We start from the raw sequence: 15,146 nt of genomic DNA, 5'->3' as shown, positions 1-15,146 counted from the left end.
TGAACTGCATTATTATTTACAAGGTTATAGGACTATAGGTGTCTCTTTACAACAGCAACGTACTTATTAGGAAAATATGCTCATCGATTTCAATGTCCAATGTGCACAAGCACTAATTGGATTTATTCTTGGTTAACATTGACCCTTACATGACCCGTTAGGTATTTGAATTTCAACTTGCTGCTAGAAGGGCCGATTGCAGCTGGTATGACCGATACACTTAGTTTTCTTTCGTTTCCTCTTACTGTAACATTTCCGAAAGAATGTTCGAAAGCAGATTTCCGTTAGCGTCAGTTTGCATTGCAATAAATCCGATATCCGTAACCCATAGCTGCCATACACATACATGATAACCGCCTCGCGGATCGGAATCCTGAATTTTTGGCACCGAAAATAGCTGGGCGGGTGGCGCGGCTTCAGGGCGGGTTAGTGCGCGCCGCTCCGCCGTGTGAACCGCCCGTAGGTGAGTGAGCTGGATACCCACGGACCTCACGAACCCGACGGACCCAAGAGCCAACTATTTGGAGTCTTCAAGGGATAGTGCAGTGCAGTGGTGTATCCTAGCTTTGTGTTGAAATGTGATATTTAGTGTTAAAGTCTCGGATTACACTGCGCGGGCGTCTTTGCTGAAAATAGTGCGCGACGGTCGACCTATTTGCGGCCGTCCGATGTATTTATTTAGCGATATGGGAAAACTCGCCGTGGATTGTATTTTTAACGTGTGCCCCATTTTTTATAATTATTTAGGACGTGGCAGGTGACAGTTGATTTAATAGATAGTTAATCTGGTAAAAATCACAAATTTTATAGAGCCACAATAAATATAACTTGTAAGTAAAGTTTTCAATAACATAAATGACTGTGACACATACAGTAATAATGTTTTTTTTGTAAGCATTTTTTTTAATTGTTTCTAATTCATTTTAACACGAAAGTAGAACAAAATAACTTTATTAAAGATTCTATTGATTCGTATAAATTGTGATAGAGAACATTACTTTAAAGATATATTTTTAAGTACAGCTGCAGAGTATTGTTTTTACAAAATTTATAACATAAAACACAAACTTGTATTTTAAGACATAGGTATAATTAAGTCATATTACACTAAACATAAAAATAATCAATTAGTAACTTACAAAAAACATTCGTTTAGTTCATCGTTTTCGGTTTAGTTCATCGTTCTATATTTTTGATTTTTTTTATTAATGTATCTATCCTTGACATATTACACCAAATATTTTAATCGAAAAATACTTATCATGCTGAATAATTAATTTAATGTAAAAAAAAATCCCGCATTCTATTTATTTTATATTAGCTAAAATATTGTAAGAGAATTTTAAAGTAGAAAATTGTCTAACTTGTAGCGTCTAGCTTGAAATATTAAGTTTCAGTATTTTAAGACATACATACGTTTTTAAATTTTTTTAATAACATTAATATGATAACTGACACAAACATATACTTAAAAAATCCGCACTTTAACATTGTGAAAATATTAATGAAGACTGAAACCTTATACAATCTTCCACTGATTAGTTAAGCGTGCAAAGAACACTGTTATGTAGCAGCTGTTTAGTTTTAAACAGCGATTTATTTCAGATACCAAACTGTAATATTTGACAGCCCGCCAAAAATAAAGCCGTCACACACGCGTTATTTTCGCAACACGAACGTTTCTGGACGTTTTAACGGATTTAATGCGGTTGACGTAACGGTTATATTTAATTTTTTTTATCTTCTACTAAACTTATACGATAATTATACATAATACAGAATGCGGATACAAATAATTACATTATGACAAATATTTAGATAATAAAGGATTATACATTTTCATCATTTTGCTTTTGTTTGCTTATTTGTTTGTGTGTAACATATAAATTAAATCATAGGAATTGAACATCGAAATATTTTACGAAGTGACAAATTATGGATAATTTATCTATAAAATATAAAATCTTATAACATATTTAACTTAACTTTAAACAAGACATAGTCAAAAAATATTATACATTTACAAACATAAAAATAACCTAGAAACATCCTAGAAACAGTTTTATGAAACGTTCGCACAACTCAAAGTGGAATGTTAAACGGAAATTATAGGAAACAGTTAATATTTTAGAGATTAAAGGAAGCCTTATAACAACTATTCTCAGTACCTATTGTATAGCTAGTTAAAAATACGGGAGATTATCTCATCGCACACGCAAACGATCGAGTTGATGCGCAAGTCAAGAATGTTCAGAATTATTGAATTTTAATAAATACGCAAACCGTGTAATGTTATTAATTAATTAGTATAAGGTACACAATACACATATTATTATAATGTAGGTCTTTTGGGAGGGTTATTAATAACGCAAAGTAAATTAATTCCAAATAAAACAAAATAAGATAGTTAAAATTTTTTTATTAAACAAAATTTTTACAATATTTGAAATAATTTCACTTTCACAAGATAAACTGAACTAGACTATTAAATCTGCAGTTCTGCATATGGCTGGTTGGAACTCCGCCAAGTGTGAACAAATAGATATAAAAGTCGATCTATTCTTGCAATGTAGAAACTCAGATTCTGTAACTAATACCTGCTTCGTCAGCTTTTACTACAGATATGCTAATACTTGGAATTGAAATATCGAGCAGATGAAAATTGTAATGGCCTTCACTCTTAGCATTGAGATTGCGGATACCGGGCTCTAAATAGATTTACTTACAGCTTATCTACAATTCGTAGGAAAAGACGCTAATGGATTCGCTCTATTTACATTTTAATCTAATCTTCTATAATATAAAAATGAATCCCAAAATGTGTTGGTAAGCGCATAACTTGAGAACGGCTGAACCGATTTCGATAATTCTTTTTTTATTATATTCCTTGAAGTACGAGGATGGTTCTTATGTAGAGAAAACGTAAATATGTACCACGGGCGAAGCCGGGGTGGACCGCTAGTGAAGAATAAAATACGGTACAAATTTAATACTGGAATAAAACCTCGATAAATCAAATAAGTATAAATTAAACATTTCACGATACCTCCAACACAAAGCTAGGATAAGCGTAATAAGAAAGGTTGTCAGAGAAAATAATGCTGCCTTTCTCTGTACAATAAGTTTAGAAAAGAATGCTTCACATTATTTTCTCTAAATTAAATGAATTAAAATTAACAATCCAACTATACTTTCAGGTACAACTGGCGTATTTTTTGTGACCGAAAAGTAAAAAAACAAAGCAGCCACCATGGACGCGATCAAGAAGAAGATGCAGGCGATGAAGCTGGAGAAGGACAATGCCATGGACAAGGCTGACACCTGCGAGCAGCAGGCCAGGGACGCCAACCTCCGTGCCGAGAAGGTTAGTAATACAGGCCTGATAGTTTTTTTTCCAGATCATTCTGTAAATACAGAATGCAAAACTAATTACTTTTGAAAACCAGCAGTCAAAAGTATTGAAGACATAATTTCACAAAAAATCGAGTTCAAAATATTATGGTCGTAGTTATTTCAACATTAACATAGATTACAACAAATACCTTAATATAAAGAATAATAAATATTATAGAACTCACGATACTATATAAATCTTTGTTTAAACCTTGTATAAAATGTAAAACCATGTATTTAGCATTTCTCCTTGATAAAAATGTTTAGTAGGTGCAACAATTAAATCTTTACCATCAAAACGCACATCATTCCAGGTCAACGAGGAAGTCCGTGAACTCCAGAAGAAGCTCCTCCAGGTGGAAGAGGACCTGGCTCTCAACAAGAACAAGTTGGAGCAGGCCAACAAGGACCTGGAAGAGAAGGAGAAGCAGCTCACCGCTACCGAGGCGGAGGTGGCGGCCCTCAACAGGAAGGTGCAGCAGATTGAGGAGGACCTGGAGAAGTCAGAGGAGAGGTCCGGCACCGCCCAGCAGAAACTTCTGGAAGCACAACAGTCGGCTGATGAGAACAACCGGTTAGTATTTTTTATTGAAATTAAAAGAAATAATGAAAGCTTTATTCAGTTCAACCATTGTACTTATGTATTTTTTAAAGTACAGCTAGAAACTAAAAATCACTTGTGTCTACCCATTCAGTACAATTAAAATGGTGTATGAAGAATGGAATTGTTATATGTATTACGTGTAATAAAAGACGTATACTTAATTATAAATTATTTTGTAAAATATAAGAGTTGAATTTATTTTCGACGATTTATGACGATCTGATAACACTGTGAAAAATGGTGTACTATGAATAATGATATAATCAGTGCACTGGATTCTTTCATAATATTAATAATAAATATCTATTCCCAGTATGTGCAAAGTGTTGGAGAACAGAGCACAACAAGACGAGGAGCGTATGGACCAACTCACCAACCAGCTGAAGGAGGCCCGTCTCCTCGCTGAGGACGCTGACGGCAAATCCGATGAGGTGACTTATAAATACTGATATTTAGAACTGTTTAAAACGGACAAAAGACAACCTAATTGAAATTAAAATTTATGAAATGAATAAGAAAATCTCATAAAATTGTAGAGCATTTAAATAACTGGACATTTAAATAGTAGCTGTTAACAACTTTATTGCCATAAGAATGAACAAGGATGTATGTTTTATCAATAACTGAGCTCTGTAAAAAAAACTTTTAACAACTTTAATTACTCTTTTAAGGCCAATCGTTCTCCAATTTCAACAAGTAAATGTCCATAGTCCAATGCTCCATAATGAATATTTTAGAATATTACAAATGGACAGAAATGACATATTTGATTTCGATATAGTTTCGGTCAGATGACACAAAGAAGAAAGAAAATATTTAATGACAAATATTAATTATGTCTCAGGTATCCCGCAAACTGGCCTTCGTTGAAGACGAGCTTGAAGGAGCTGAAGACCGTGTCAAATCAGGTGACGCAAAGATTACAGAACTTGAGGAGGAATTGAAGGTAATAAACATTATCAATTATACCATTATAATTTTATCAATACCTGTTCCAAATATTGTATAACTCTTAAGTTAAGCTTATACAGTCATTACGATTAACAACGTCTTCTTCCACAAACATGTATCTAAAAGTTAGGTAGCACGGTAAATAAATTCACAAGTAAAAACAAATGAATGTTCGTTACCCCACAGGTCGTAGGTAACTCCCTTAAATCACTGGAGGTCTCAGAAGAGAAGGCCAACCAGCGTGTAGAAGAATTCAAAAAGCAATTGAAGACCCTCACCATAAAACTGAAGGAAGCTGAAGCTCGTGCTGAATACGCAGAAAAGACCGTCAAGAAACTACAAAAGGAAGTCGACAGGCTCGAAGGTATGATCCAAACTAACACTAAAATACTCACACATCATAAATCATTGAAAAGAAGAATTATTATCTTTATACATGAAAGTAATCCAATTTAAATCACACTTAAAACTATTTCTTAAACAAACGAATCTAACGTGAGTGAGAATTTCAATAACACACTTAAAGAATTTTCTCTCTTCCTGAAATATTGTGTTGGGTGTTGAAGCAGTCAGTTATTAAGGAACACATTTACAAAATTACATTCTTCTGCTTCGAAACCCGACCAATAATAGCAGGTTAATAAAAGATCTAATAAGCTTACTTCTTTTACAGTCACTTGAACTAATTTCTTCACAAGCTGTCTAATAACAAAATTTTCCAGACGCGTTGTTCAACGACAAGGAGAAATACAAGGCGATATGTGCTGACCTGGACGGCACATTCGCCGAGTTGACAGGATACTAACTTCCCTTAGCACTTAGTTTAAGACAGAACCGTCCTTTAGCTGTCTCCATATTAGACATTCGAAATTTAGCCTCTAAATTCTACTGCCCTAGATTTTACGTGTTTATTGGGAAGTCGTCATAATATGTTCTAGATTGCTAATAACATCTCTTTAATCCTAACCCCATCGATATTTAGAGGATTGTCCTTAACCAAGAAATAACGAATTCCGGACAATCCTTTAGAAATCGCCTTCATACAATAAACCTTGCTTTCTGTGTTGTGATTAATATGTCTTACGCTTTGCTGCTACCGTCGTGGACCAATGCTTCTAAGGTACATGTACTTTAAACTCTTAAATAAATGGTTAAAATAGTTATTAAATCGACATATTCATAAAATTAAGAGAATCTTTAAAAATAACTTAATATTTAACAATATTAATCTTACTTCTTTTTAACAGCGATATCAATTGATATTTTACTATACGATCGTCCAGGAATTCCCAAATCTTAAAAAATAGGTGTTCTTGATAATTCATCGATTAATTGTTAATTTCTAGTTTTATAGTTGGGGAAACAAGCAAATTACTTGCTGTATTTATTAAAACAATAAATTAGCTTTGAACTCCTTTAAAAATCTATAGTCATGCAATTACTACGCAAAAGCGCATTCGTAGCAACCGTAGCACGTAGCACGTAACCCGCTACACCGTAGACCTACAGTACTAACTTGATTGCACTCGACAGACGAGCTGGGAATCAACAAGGACAGATACAAGAGCCTCGCAGACGAGATGGACTCCACCTTCGCCGAATTGGCTGGATACTAAACACACAAGCAGCCGCGCTGCTACGAACTCTTCTACTCGTGATGTAATTTATTAATATTTATGTAAATTTATTTACGATTTTCAATAAAACTTATTTATAACATCTTTTTGTGCGTTTTATTCGTTTTTTTTTGTTAATCCAAATATTCAATGTATCTTTTTTATCATAAATACTGTGTAAATTTACAAGTAGGTATCTGTATTTGGAAGATGGAATAAGGAAAGAAGAAAGAATCTGAATATTACAAGATCTGAATAAAAAGTCTAGGTATTTTATAAATAAATAAACATTTCTCTGTTGTAAAGTGTTTTTATTACTACTCTATAAAAATATTCATTTCAATATTTCTTTTACGAATTATAATATATTCATTGCTTTCTCTTTAGAAGTATGTTACCTAACGACGACGAGTAGGTACCTACGACTAAGTAATTTAAAGTAAGAGCATATTGGAAAGCCATACTTAAGATTTTCTTTTGAACCATTAATAAAATTAATGGAGGCAATTTTCTAAGAAGATTGTAGGCGTACTAAAGAGTAAGGTCAGAACGAAACAATAGAACATTTATAGCATACAGTTGGGTTGGGCCTAGCAGTTAAATTCAATTAATGAAGAAATCATAAAACTCCAATTGAGCTCCCACCAGACGCCTAAATAAACCCCTAAATACGTCATTAGAACTTGAATGGGGACCGGAAGCTGCTCTGTCATATGTCAAATGACGATCTTCCGGTGGTATATGGTGTGGAGAAGATGGCGCATGCGTGGGTACCTGCGTTCTACGCTTGCGCCCATCAACCGCTCGTTATGATCAATAGTGCAGTACCGACGACAGCCTGTTGGGTCGTACTTTCGCTCGAGTGTCCTGACGGCTCCTTTTTTCGGTTATCCGTTCTTTAAATTATTCAAGGTGTCGGTTTCAAGCAGTGTCCTACCAGGGGCTATCACCATGAAGATGCTGGCAGCAGAAGGTCCGGACATAACACCGGTTGAATCCTGTAAGTACAAAAGATTCCAAGGACCTCTAGAATCAATTGCTAACTTGATTAATGTTAAAAGCATTTAAGGCGAGGGTACTTTGTGATTGTTGAGGAAAATTACGCGCAATTCGATAGAGATGAGGTATAGAGCCGTGAAGGTTTATTGATGTTGTTTTCTACTACGTAGTAAGTAATGGTAAGGCTTTGTATTTGTTATACATATATGTATTATAAATTAATACATTGGGTCTATATTTATAATATCGACAGGTACCTAATAACTGCATAGTTTAACCGAATGCAAGTTATTATTATTAAATTGAAGATTTTGATCATTATTTTAACATTTAATGATTGATATCTAGGTATCTACGTTAAGGCTCAGAATCGGTTGCGACGTAATAGGGATACATTGTGATATACTAGAAATATGAGTCATATTTTTGAATACGATGTTTTAATAATTAATATCAAGCTAATAATGACGTTATTGTAGTTCTCATAATGCAAAAATCTCATGAAAAATAAATGCGCAGAAATCTCTAATATAGAGAGGGTACCACGTAATATTTACTGTAATACCTACGCTAATTATAATGCTCAATAACTTATGTTTTATACAGATTAAAGTATAAGTATATAACTATTTTTTTACAATATTTCATAGTAAAGGTAACTTAAATTAAGATACTAAAAGAGAATTATTTTTTACTATTTAGTAAAAATTAATAATCTTTTATATGATTTATGTATGATAACTAACTACTTGTAAACAGGTAAATATTAAAAGCACGTTAACACCGAATTTATCTTTCTCCCTTACAAAGCTTAATTATTTCTAAGTACTAAAACGTTTCATCCATTCATATTGACGAAGATAAAAGCTAGTTACTGGATCTATTAACAAAGAGAAGAAGCTAGTTTCAATAATGGTTTTGGAAATCTTTCAGCTTGTCATAGAGTACAGGCATATTGCGTCATGTTACACGTATAGAATGCATCGCTAATGACACATTAACGAACAGAAACCATTGTGTTACTGTCTAGACGTCAATAAAAGTCGAAGCTTTTATAAGCTTTTATCTGATGTTGCTTTTAATGTTGATAAAACAAATGATTTCAAATTAGTTCTTTTTGGATTTTTAGAGGAGAATCAAATGGACAAGGAAGAACTTTAAATTGAGACTAGTCACAATACAGTTACCTATGGATTGTAATAACTTTTCAAAAAAGCGTAAAGTTACCTATTTTTTTCTATAATAAATTAAAATTATTCTGGAATCTTCTGAAAAAAGTAATCATAATTTAAAATAATAAAATTGTCCATATTTTTGGCACTCAAATTATCGCTTAAACATTATATAACTAGGTACATTCACAGATTAACATTGATAGCAATCTGATAAGCTAAAATGTACCAACATTATTGATAGGTTATCGAAACAAAATTTACTTCTCATGCACTTATTGAAGAACTACATCAAATATCAACATCATAATTGCGAAATAAAGACCTTTTTAGATCTTAGAATAAAGATCACCCTTGTTTATATTACGTCCTTTTCGTATAAGGTAGGGTCAGGGAGGAAACAGTGACTCGGATTTTTTCGATACGCTCAAAAATATAGTAAATAATATATAATCAAAGTGATTTTTTTAGATCTTGAAGTCAGGTTACTACATTTCACTATTGTGTCATTATATTTTCATTATACTTTAAATTAATTAAACTAAAAAATAAAATATAAAAAAATAGATTTGAGTCACTGTGTACCGGTGGATGTATACAGTGACTCAATAGTGTAGTACACAGTGACTCTAATAGTATACAGTGGCTCAGTGAAAATAAAAAAGATATACTTAATCAAAATTCTTTATTATCTTTCATAAAATGACTAATGCAAATGTAAGAACTTCAATATATGAATTAATATCATCAGTCTTAGAATAAAATAAAATAAAAAACATTAAAAAATTTCACAAAAAAAAAAACACATCTAATATCTAATCATCGTCAACTAATTCACAGTAATAAAATTAAAATCGATTGAAAAATAATAAAATGGTCTCGAAGCTGTTCCAATCATTAACGGTTTAGGTAGAATACATTTTAAATCGTCCTCTTTTACAATAGACAGATCGGGCTTATTTGGCATAATAAACTTATCAGTAGTCAGTACCAGGCTTTCGCCTCAAAAATGATATGTAAAATTCCATGTTCTCATTTCGTTCCTCTAACACTTTTCCCATATATCTCTGTTTTTTGGTAGCTAATTGGACAGTAACATATTCGCCTTCTCGAGGTGAATGAGGTAAAGGTTTCTTTAAATCTTCATCCGTTAAAATAATGTTTTCGTTATCAGTGTCAGCGTCATTTTCATATCCATGATTGTTATCTGTTGGCCATTCCATGTCATCATCCGAATCTTGTAATAATACTTCTTCATTTTCCATTTCTTCATCGCTGCTGCTCTTATTGTTCGAGTAATTTTACTTTTCTTTGCGTCATATTTTCTTGTTCCAAAAACAAATTTTCAGATGTATCAGTAGCAATTAGCCTGCGTCTAGGATTCCTACGTTTTCTGTTATTTTGTCTAGGTTTGGCTTTTATTGGATCTCTGAATTCAAACGGACTTTTAAAAGAAACTTGTGAGGATGAGATCGGTGGTATGTTGACGAATGAACTCGGTGGTATGTTATTATATGAAGTCAATGGTGTGTCGATAAGCGAAGTTGAGGGTATGTTAATGGATGAAGTCAATGGCATGTTGATGAAGGCTGGAAATAGGTTTTCTGAGATAATGTTTGCATTCGGTTGGTTGTCTTCTACAGTTTCTTTGAAAAATATTGGCTCTTCCAAGACACATGATGTAAGTGGTTCAGTAGACTCATTTGTCTTGAAATTTATAGGTTCGTTAGGGCTCCAACTGTTGATCGTCAAGAGTTTCACAGTTTTTGTCTTTCAATAATATCTTTTAAGGGTAGCAAATGCAACACCGACCTTCTTAGATGCTTGTCTTATCGAGTCTCCATTTCTTATTAATAACCACCCTTCTTTAATGTTTTCTTGTGTTGCTTTTCCAATTTTACGTTCAGCAGATTTTTGCCGTGGTATTCTATCAACAAAATATAATAATTAAACAAATTACCTAAAAAATCAAAAGGAAAACATAGAACTGCATATTATAAACTGAAGTAGGTACACAGTGGCTCACGAGTCACTGTGTACCGCTTCAAATTGAGTCACTGTACACAACTCCGTCATTTTGATTATTTCATATTCAAATGGATCGAAAAATCAATCAATAAACTGAATTAAACATACAAAGGCAATCTGCATAAACATAACTATAAGACAGAAAAAATGATTACAACATTTATTATATACTTTAGTTATTAAAATCAATCAAACTTACGTTAAAAATATAATTTTGTGAGCACTAAAACAAAAACACGTGGTGGCACCACTGTTCGGCGCTTGAGACGCCGGCTGATTGGTTTGTACAAGTCCGAGGACCGTTAGCTTCAAACGAGGGAGGTAGACAACAACTGTGTACGTCTTATTCTAGCCGAACTAGTAATGAGTCACTGTAGCCGCCTGAGTCACTGTTTCCTCCCTGACCCTATTTAAAAAAAACTAAAGAGCGTACATATTATTTGCCAAGTATAGTTGAATTGAATTCAGACTAGAAAGATGGCACACCATCTCCTAACATGTGCTAGTTTAAACTACCTCTTTTACGGCCACTGTAATTTTTATTATAACCTATAAAATCTTGTAACATATGTGACTTTTACATTCGAAGTTAAGAATTTATTTGAGCTGAAGTACTTACAATATATGATGATACATACCTTTAAAAAAAAAAACAGTTAGTAAAATTATTGGTATAAGTAGGCGCATTTTGAAGCGATGTTTGTTTCCCAACCATTATAAACCGGATGGGATGGGAAGGCGACAAAAAATGGGATTACTGAAGCAATGGGATAGAATGACATTTGGGCGTTCCACGTTAATGGTTTGCAAACAAAGAGATAACACGTAAAAAGGTGTGCTAATTAAAAAAAAATCAACGAGAATACCATCCATTATTTTCTGGTATAATCAATATAAGAATTAATCATAATTAAGCCTTTTTAAGAAAGAATTTAATATACCTATGTATGTACTTAATAATGTTTTCGTATCTATACCTACTATTCATTTTATTCCCAAAAGTCTAGAGATACATCATATATTTTAAAAGGAAGTTTAACATAGTTTAGTCTAAAACATTTGCCTACAAACTCGGAGTGGAATGAAGAACTCTTTAGAGAGGAGCCCTCGCGCTCGGAAGCCCTCCAGCTATTTTAATTTTATGCCCAGACTGTATTTTTATGTTAAAAGCATTTTCACGCATCCCTTTATCTTGCTATAATATTGAGAAAGCATGATGTTCTTGCAATTATTTCTCTCATGTACATTTTTAATACGGTTCACAGATTTTCAAGATTTTATATGATAATATTGCATGTTTATAACTGTTTATTATTTAAGACTTTAACGCGCAAGTCACAACCTCTAGTTATTATTGCACCACCCATTTATGTATTTCTTCCTCTATTGTACCAAAGGTTGTCTGGAAGAAATCGCTCTAAGCGATAAGAAAAATTGCCGCCAATTGTACTAAGTGTAAGCTATCTTTAAGTGCAATAAAGTATTTATAAATAAATAGATAAATAAACCTCATAAACTAATACTTTTTCTTTGTTTTTCTGTAATATCATCATGTAAAGTATATATTGTTTAACCTAAGTAGATACTTCATTAGTTCGATGGCCTTAACAGGCTTCGATTATGTTAAGAAGGCTATAAAATCACTGTCATGGAAAAAATCACATAGTATTACGTTATTAAGCCTGATCGTTGACCTGTCGGTCTTTATCATGAGAACTTGTAGGATTTTAATCAATACTATTGCAATTGGCTCTTTAAATTACTAAAAATTATTAATATAGGCTATCAGTAGCAGAAGTTAATGTAATGATTATTAAACCAAAATTTTAACTTCAGCAGGTATTATATAAAATCAACAAACACCTCGGATAAACATAACCCCAACTGTATAAATCATGATTACACGAGATTATAGGCTTAAAGGGATAAAGAGTTTCTAGAAATTTCGTCTGGAATTTTTTGGTCACATTTTAAGCTGAACAACAACATTAAATTTATATCGTTAGGTTCAAGCATCAATTTGCTGGTTGTTGAATGCTATCCAATTATCTGTAGACTGCTGTAAGATGTCTTAGGTACCTACTTACATAAAAATATAAAATATTTGTATTTTCTTGATGTATGTTTTTTTAATGATCGTGTATTATTTTAAATAAAACTTTATCAGTAAGTATTGGTATCGGAAAAAGTAGTTATACTATAATTACTAAGATATTTACTATTATTTAAATTATGTAAATTACTATTATATACGTATGTCATCACAAAGGCTTTCAATTGTAAGTAATGCACCTAGCTATTTATTGAAAAGATAATCATGACGACATTTTTTTTATACGGGAACTTATACTACAAGAACATGTATTTCCTATGAGTACATTGATGTTATTATGATAATATTATATGCTACAAAATTAAATCAATTTCAAGACGGTATTGGAGCGCCCCGTCGCACCTTATTACGCAGTAATTCAAGTAACTACATCGCTATTCGCTTCGAAATTAATATTTGAAATTCACGTCGCTTTATATTTTTATCGTCGAAATAAATTTCATATTTTACTTTAAACGAAAACAAGATATAAATGGAATATTTATTTGATAATAAAACAAGAGAAAATGAAACATTTTATACATATTTTTATTTAAGCTAGACAGTACGTGAGCTAGGCCGTCTGAATTAGTTAAAAGTTTTTATTGCAGACAGACTCCCCGCAGACATACTTCAAGATTCTGTTACAATATTAGATGGATGTCATTTTTAATGTTCCTTGCATTTTATGATATAGTAACTACATATATATTTGCAACAGACGACGTTAATATGTTACGACTTTAATATATCTACCAAATAATATTTTATAAATAGTTAAGCACATATTTTATAAACCTATATTATGAATTACGTTAAAAGCTTTTGAAACTATTTTTAGTCTTCATATTCAATAAAAATACCTTTAAATTATTCACGTTGTCAATCAACATCTTTTCCGCCTAATGAAAACTGTCGTTTCATTAATTTGCGATTAATATCGAGCTTGAACGAGCAATTTATATAATTAATAAACGTTTCCATCAGCTGCCATCTTCGTAATTTTCATAAATTTATGAGCGCAGATAATCTTTCCATATCCATTAGTTAATATTAATCATATTGTAATGTAGGTATACCTAGTAATAGACTTTTATCAAAAAGCTTACCATTAAGCACAGGTAACATATTTTATTTCCCGTGGTTTTCTTTCTTTATTTTTAGGAGTCTAAGAAGAGTCTAATAATAAGGTTAGTTATTTAAACTCTATAGGAATTAGTATTAAGTGAATTAATTTTTAATAGCAAACATTGGATCGATTGAACTATCTAGTAACGACCCCAAAACTTCCAAATGTGTTGCGTCTAGGTCAAGAAGGTTACTTAAACAAAATAAGTAACAAGTAAGTCTCACACTTCATATATCGATCTGTCAAGTGATTTTAAACCTTGTTACACTGTCAAACATTTTATTTTCGTTTTTCTTTCTTGTCCGTTCAAACTAATACTTTATTACCCGCTTTTGTCTAATCTTAATATTTTCATTGTACCAACTTTTATTTGTTATGTTATTGTATTTGTCAATTGTCATGCTGTTGTAATTTGTTTACTGTCAACTGTCAAACATTGGCTGTCAGATCACAGATGTCACTGTTTAAACGTTCCCTCAAACGTTCCGATACAGATTAAAAATGCGTTCAATTCTGTACATTTAAATTGATTGCTGGGGTGTAGTTAAAATAAGTCATAAACAATTTTTTTTTTGTCTTGAATATTAATTACAATCATTTTTATTCATTACCATTAGAATATATAATCATTATTTTTTATCTTTATTGATTCATATTACTTGCATAAAACTTTATCATTTTGTTATAGTCTATTATTATACTTATTCATATAATTTATTTAATATTATATTATATTATTATATTTTATATATATACATTTTATATATTTATTATTATTTATCTTTTGTCTAATGAACATGCTGAACGAAAGCACTTCTAGTGATTTTAACTATTTGTCTTTCTCATCTGAGGATCCTGGTAGTGAGGACAGCTTCCACAGTACTTCTTCCTTCACTCCTCTAAATAATCTCCTTTCAAACTGCTTCCCTAATGGGTCCAAAATTTTCAACGCAGTGCATGTCAATGCGCAAAGTGTGCCTGCACACTTTCCCGATTTGTTAACAACTTTCGATTCTCTCAACATTCACGCTATACTTATCTCAGAGTCTTGGCTCAAGCCCTGCCTTCCTTCCTCCTGTTATTCCCTTCCTGGCTATAATCTAATACGCAACGATCGGATCGGTAGAGTTGGCGGTGGTGTCGCGATCTATCTAAGCTCACA

The 15,146-nt window shown here is 32.2% G+C and overlaps 2 protein-coding genes and 1 long non-coding RNA gene across 5 annotated transcripts in view; 2 read left to right on the top strand and 1 right to left on the bottom strand.

The window, feature by feature from the left end:
* Positions 1 to 356: 356 nt before the first annotated feature.
* Positions 357 to 6,671, top strand: Tm2 (tropomyosin 2). Of its 3 annotated transcripts, XM_089707709.1 has the most exons (8): positions 357 to 463; positions 3,198 to 3,364; positions 3,708 to 3,967; positions 4,311 to 4,428; positions 4,842 to 4,943; positions 5,135 to 5,312; positions 5,671 to 6,068; positions 6,482 to 6,671. In XM_089707709.1, the coding sequence occupies exons 2-7, from the start codon at positions 3,251 to 3,253 to the stop codon at positions 5,751 to 5,753; spliced, it is 855 nt and encodes a 284-aa protein (XP_089563835.1). In that variant the 5' UTR covers positions 357 to 463; positions 3,198 to 3,250; the 3' UTR covers positions 5,754 to 6,068; positions 6,482 to 6,671. The 3 variants fall into 3 exon arrangements, with proteins under 3 accessions (XP_089563835.1, XP_089563833.1, XP_089563834.1); XM_089707707.1 differs by lacking the exon at positions 5,671 to 6,068 and having other exon boundaries at positions 358 to 463; XM_089707708.1 differs by lacking the exons at positions 357 to 463; positions 5,671 to 6,068 and adding an exon at positions 810 to 830.
* A 727-nt stretch (positions 6,672 to 7,398) lies between these two features.
* Syt4 (Synaptotagmin 4) overlaps positions 7,399 to 15,146 on the top strand; it is a 29,152-nt gene continuing 21,404 nt past the window's right edge. The window contains exon 1 of the mRNA XM_089707412.1: positions 7,399 to 7,564. Within this exon, the coding sequence (XP_089563538.1) occupies positions 7,516 to 7,564 (49 nt within the window). The 5' untranslated portion in view covers positions 7,399 to 7,515. The remainder of the gene's footprint in view (positions 7,565 to 15,146) is intronic.
* Positions 9,875 to 11,181, bottom strand: LOC149479849 (uncharacterized). Its single transcript, XR_016317134.1, has 2 exons — positions 10,963 to 11,181; positions 9,875 to 10,662 (listed from the first exon to the last, which is right to left on the bottom strand). It is a non-coding gene; the product is annotated as an uncharacterized LOC149479849 (long non-coding RNA).

The sequence above is a fragment of the Colias philodice genome, chromosome 19, assembly GCF_061535455.1.
Source record: "Colias philodice isolate Cphi_HAF_F1 chromosome 19, ilColPhil1 Martin Lab GWU primary, whole genome shotgun sequence".
Lineage (NCBI taxonomy): Eukaryota > Metazoa > Arthropoda > Insecta > Lepidoptera > Pieridae > Colias > Colias philodice.
This window is presented reverse-complemented; position numbering and strand designations above follow the sequence as displayed.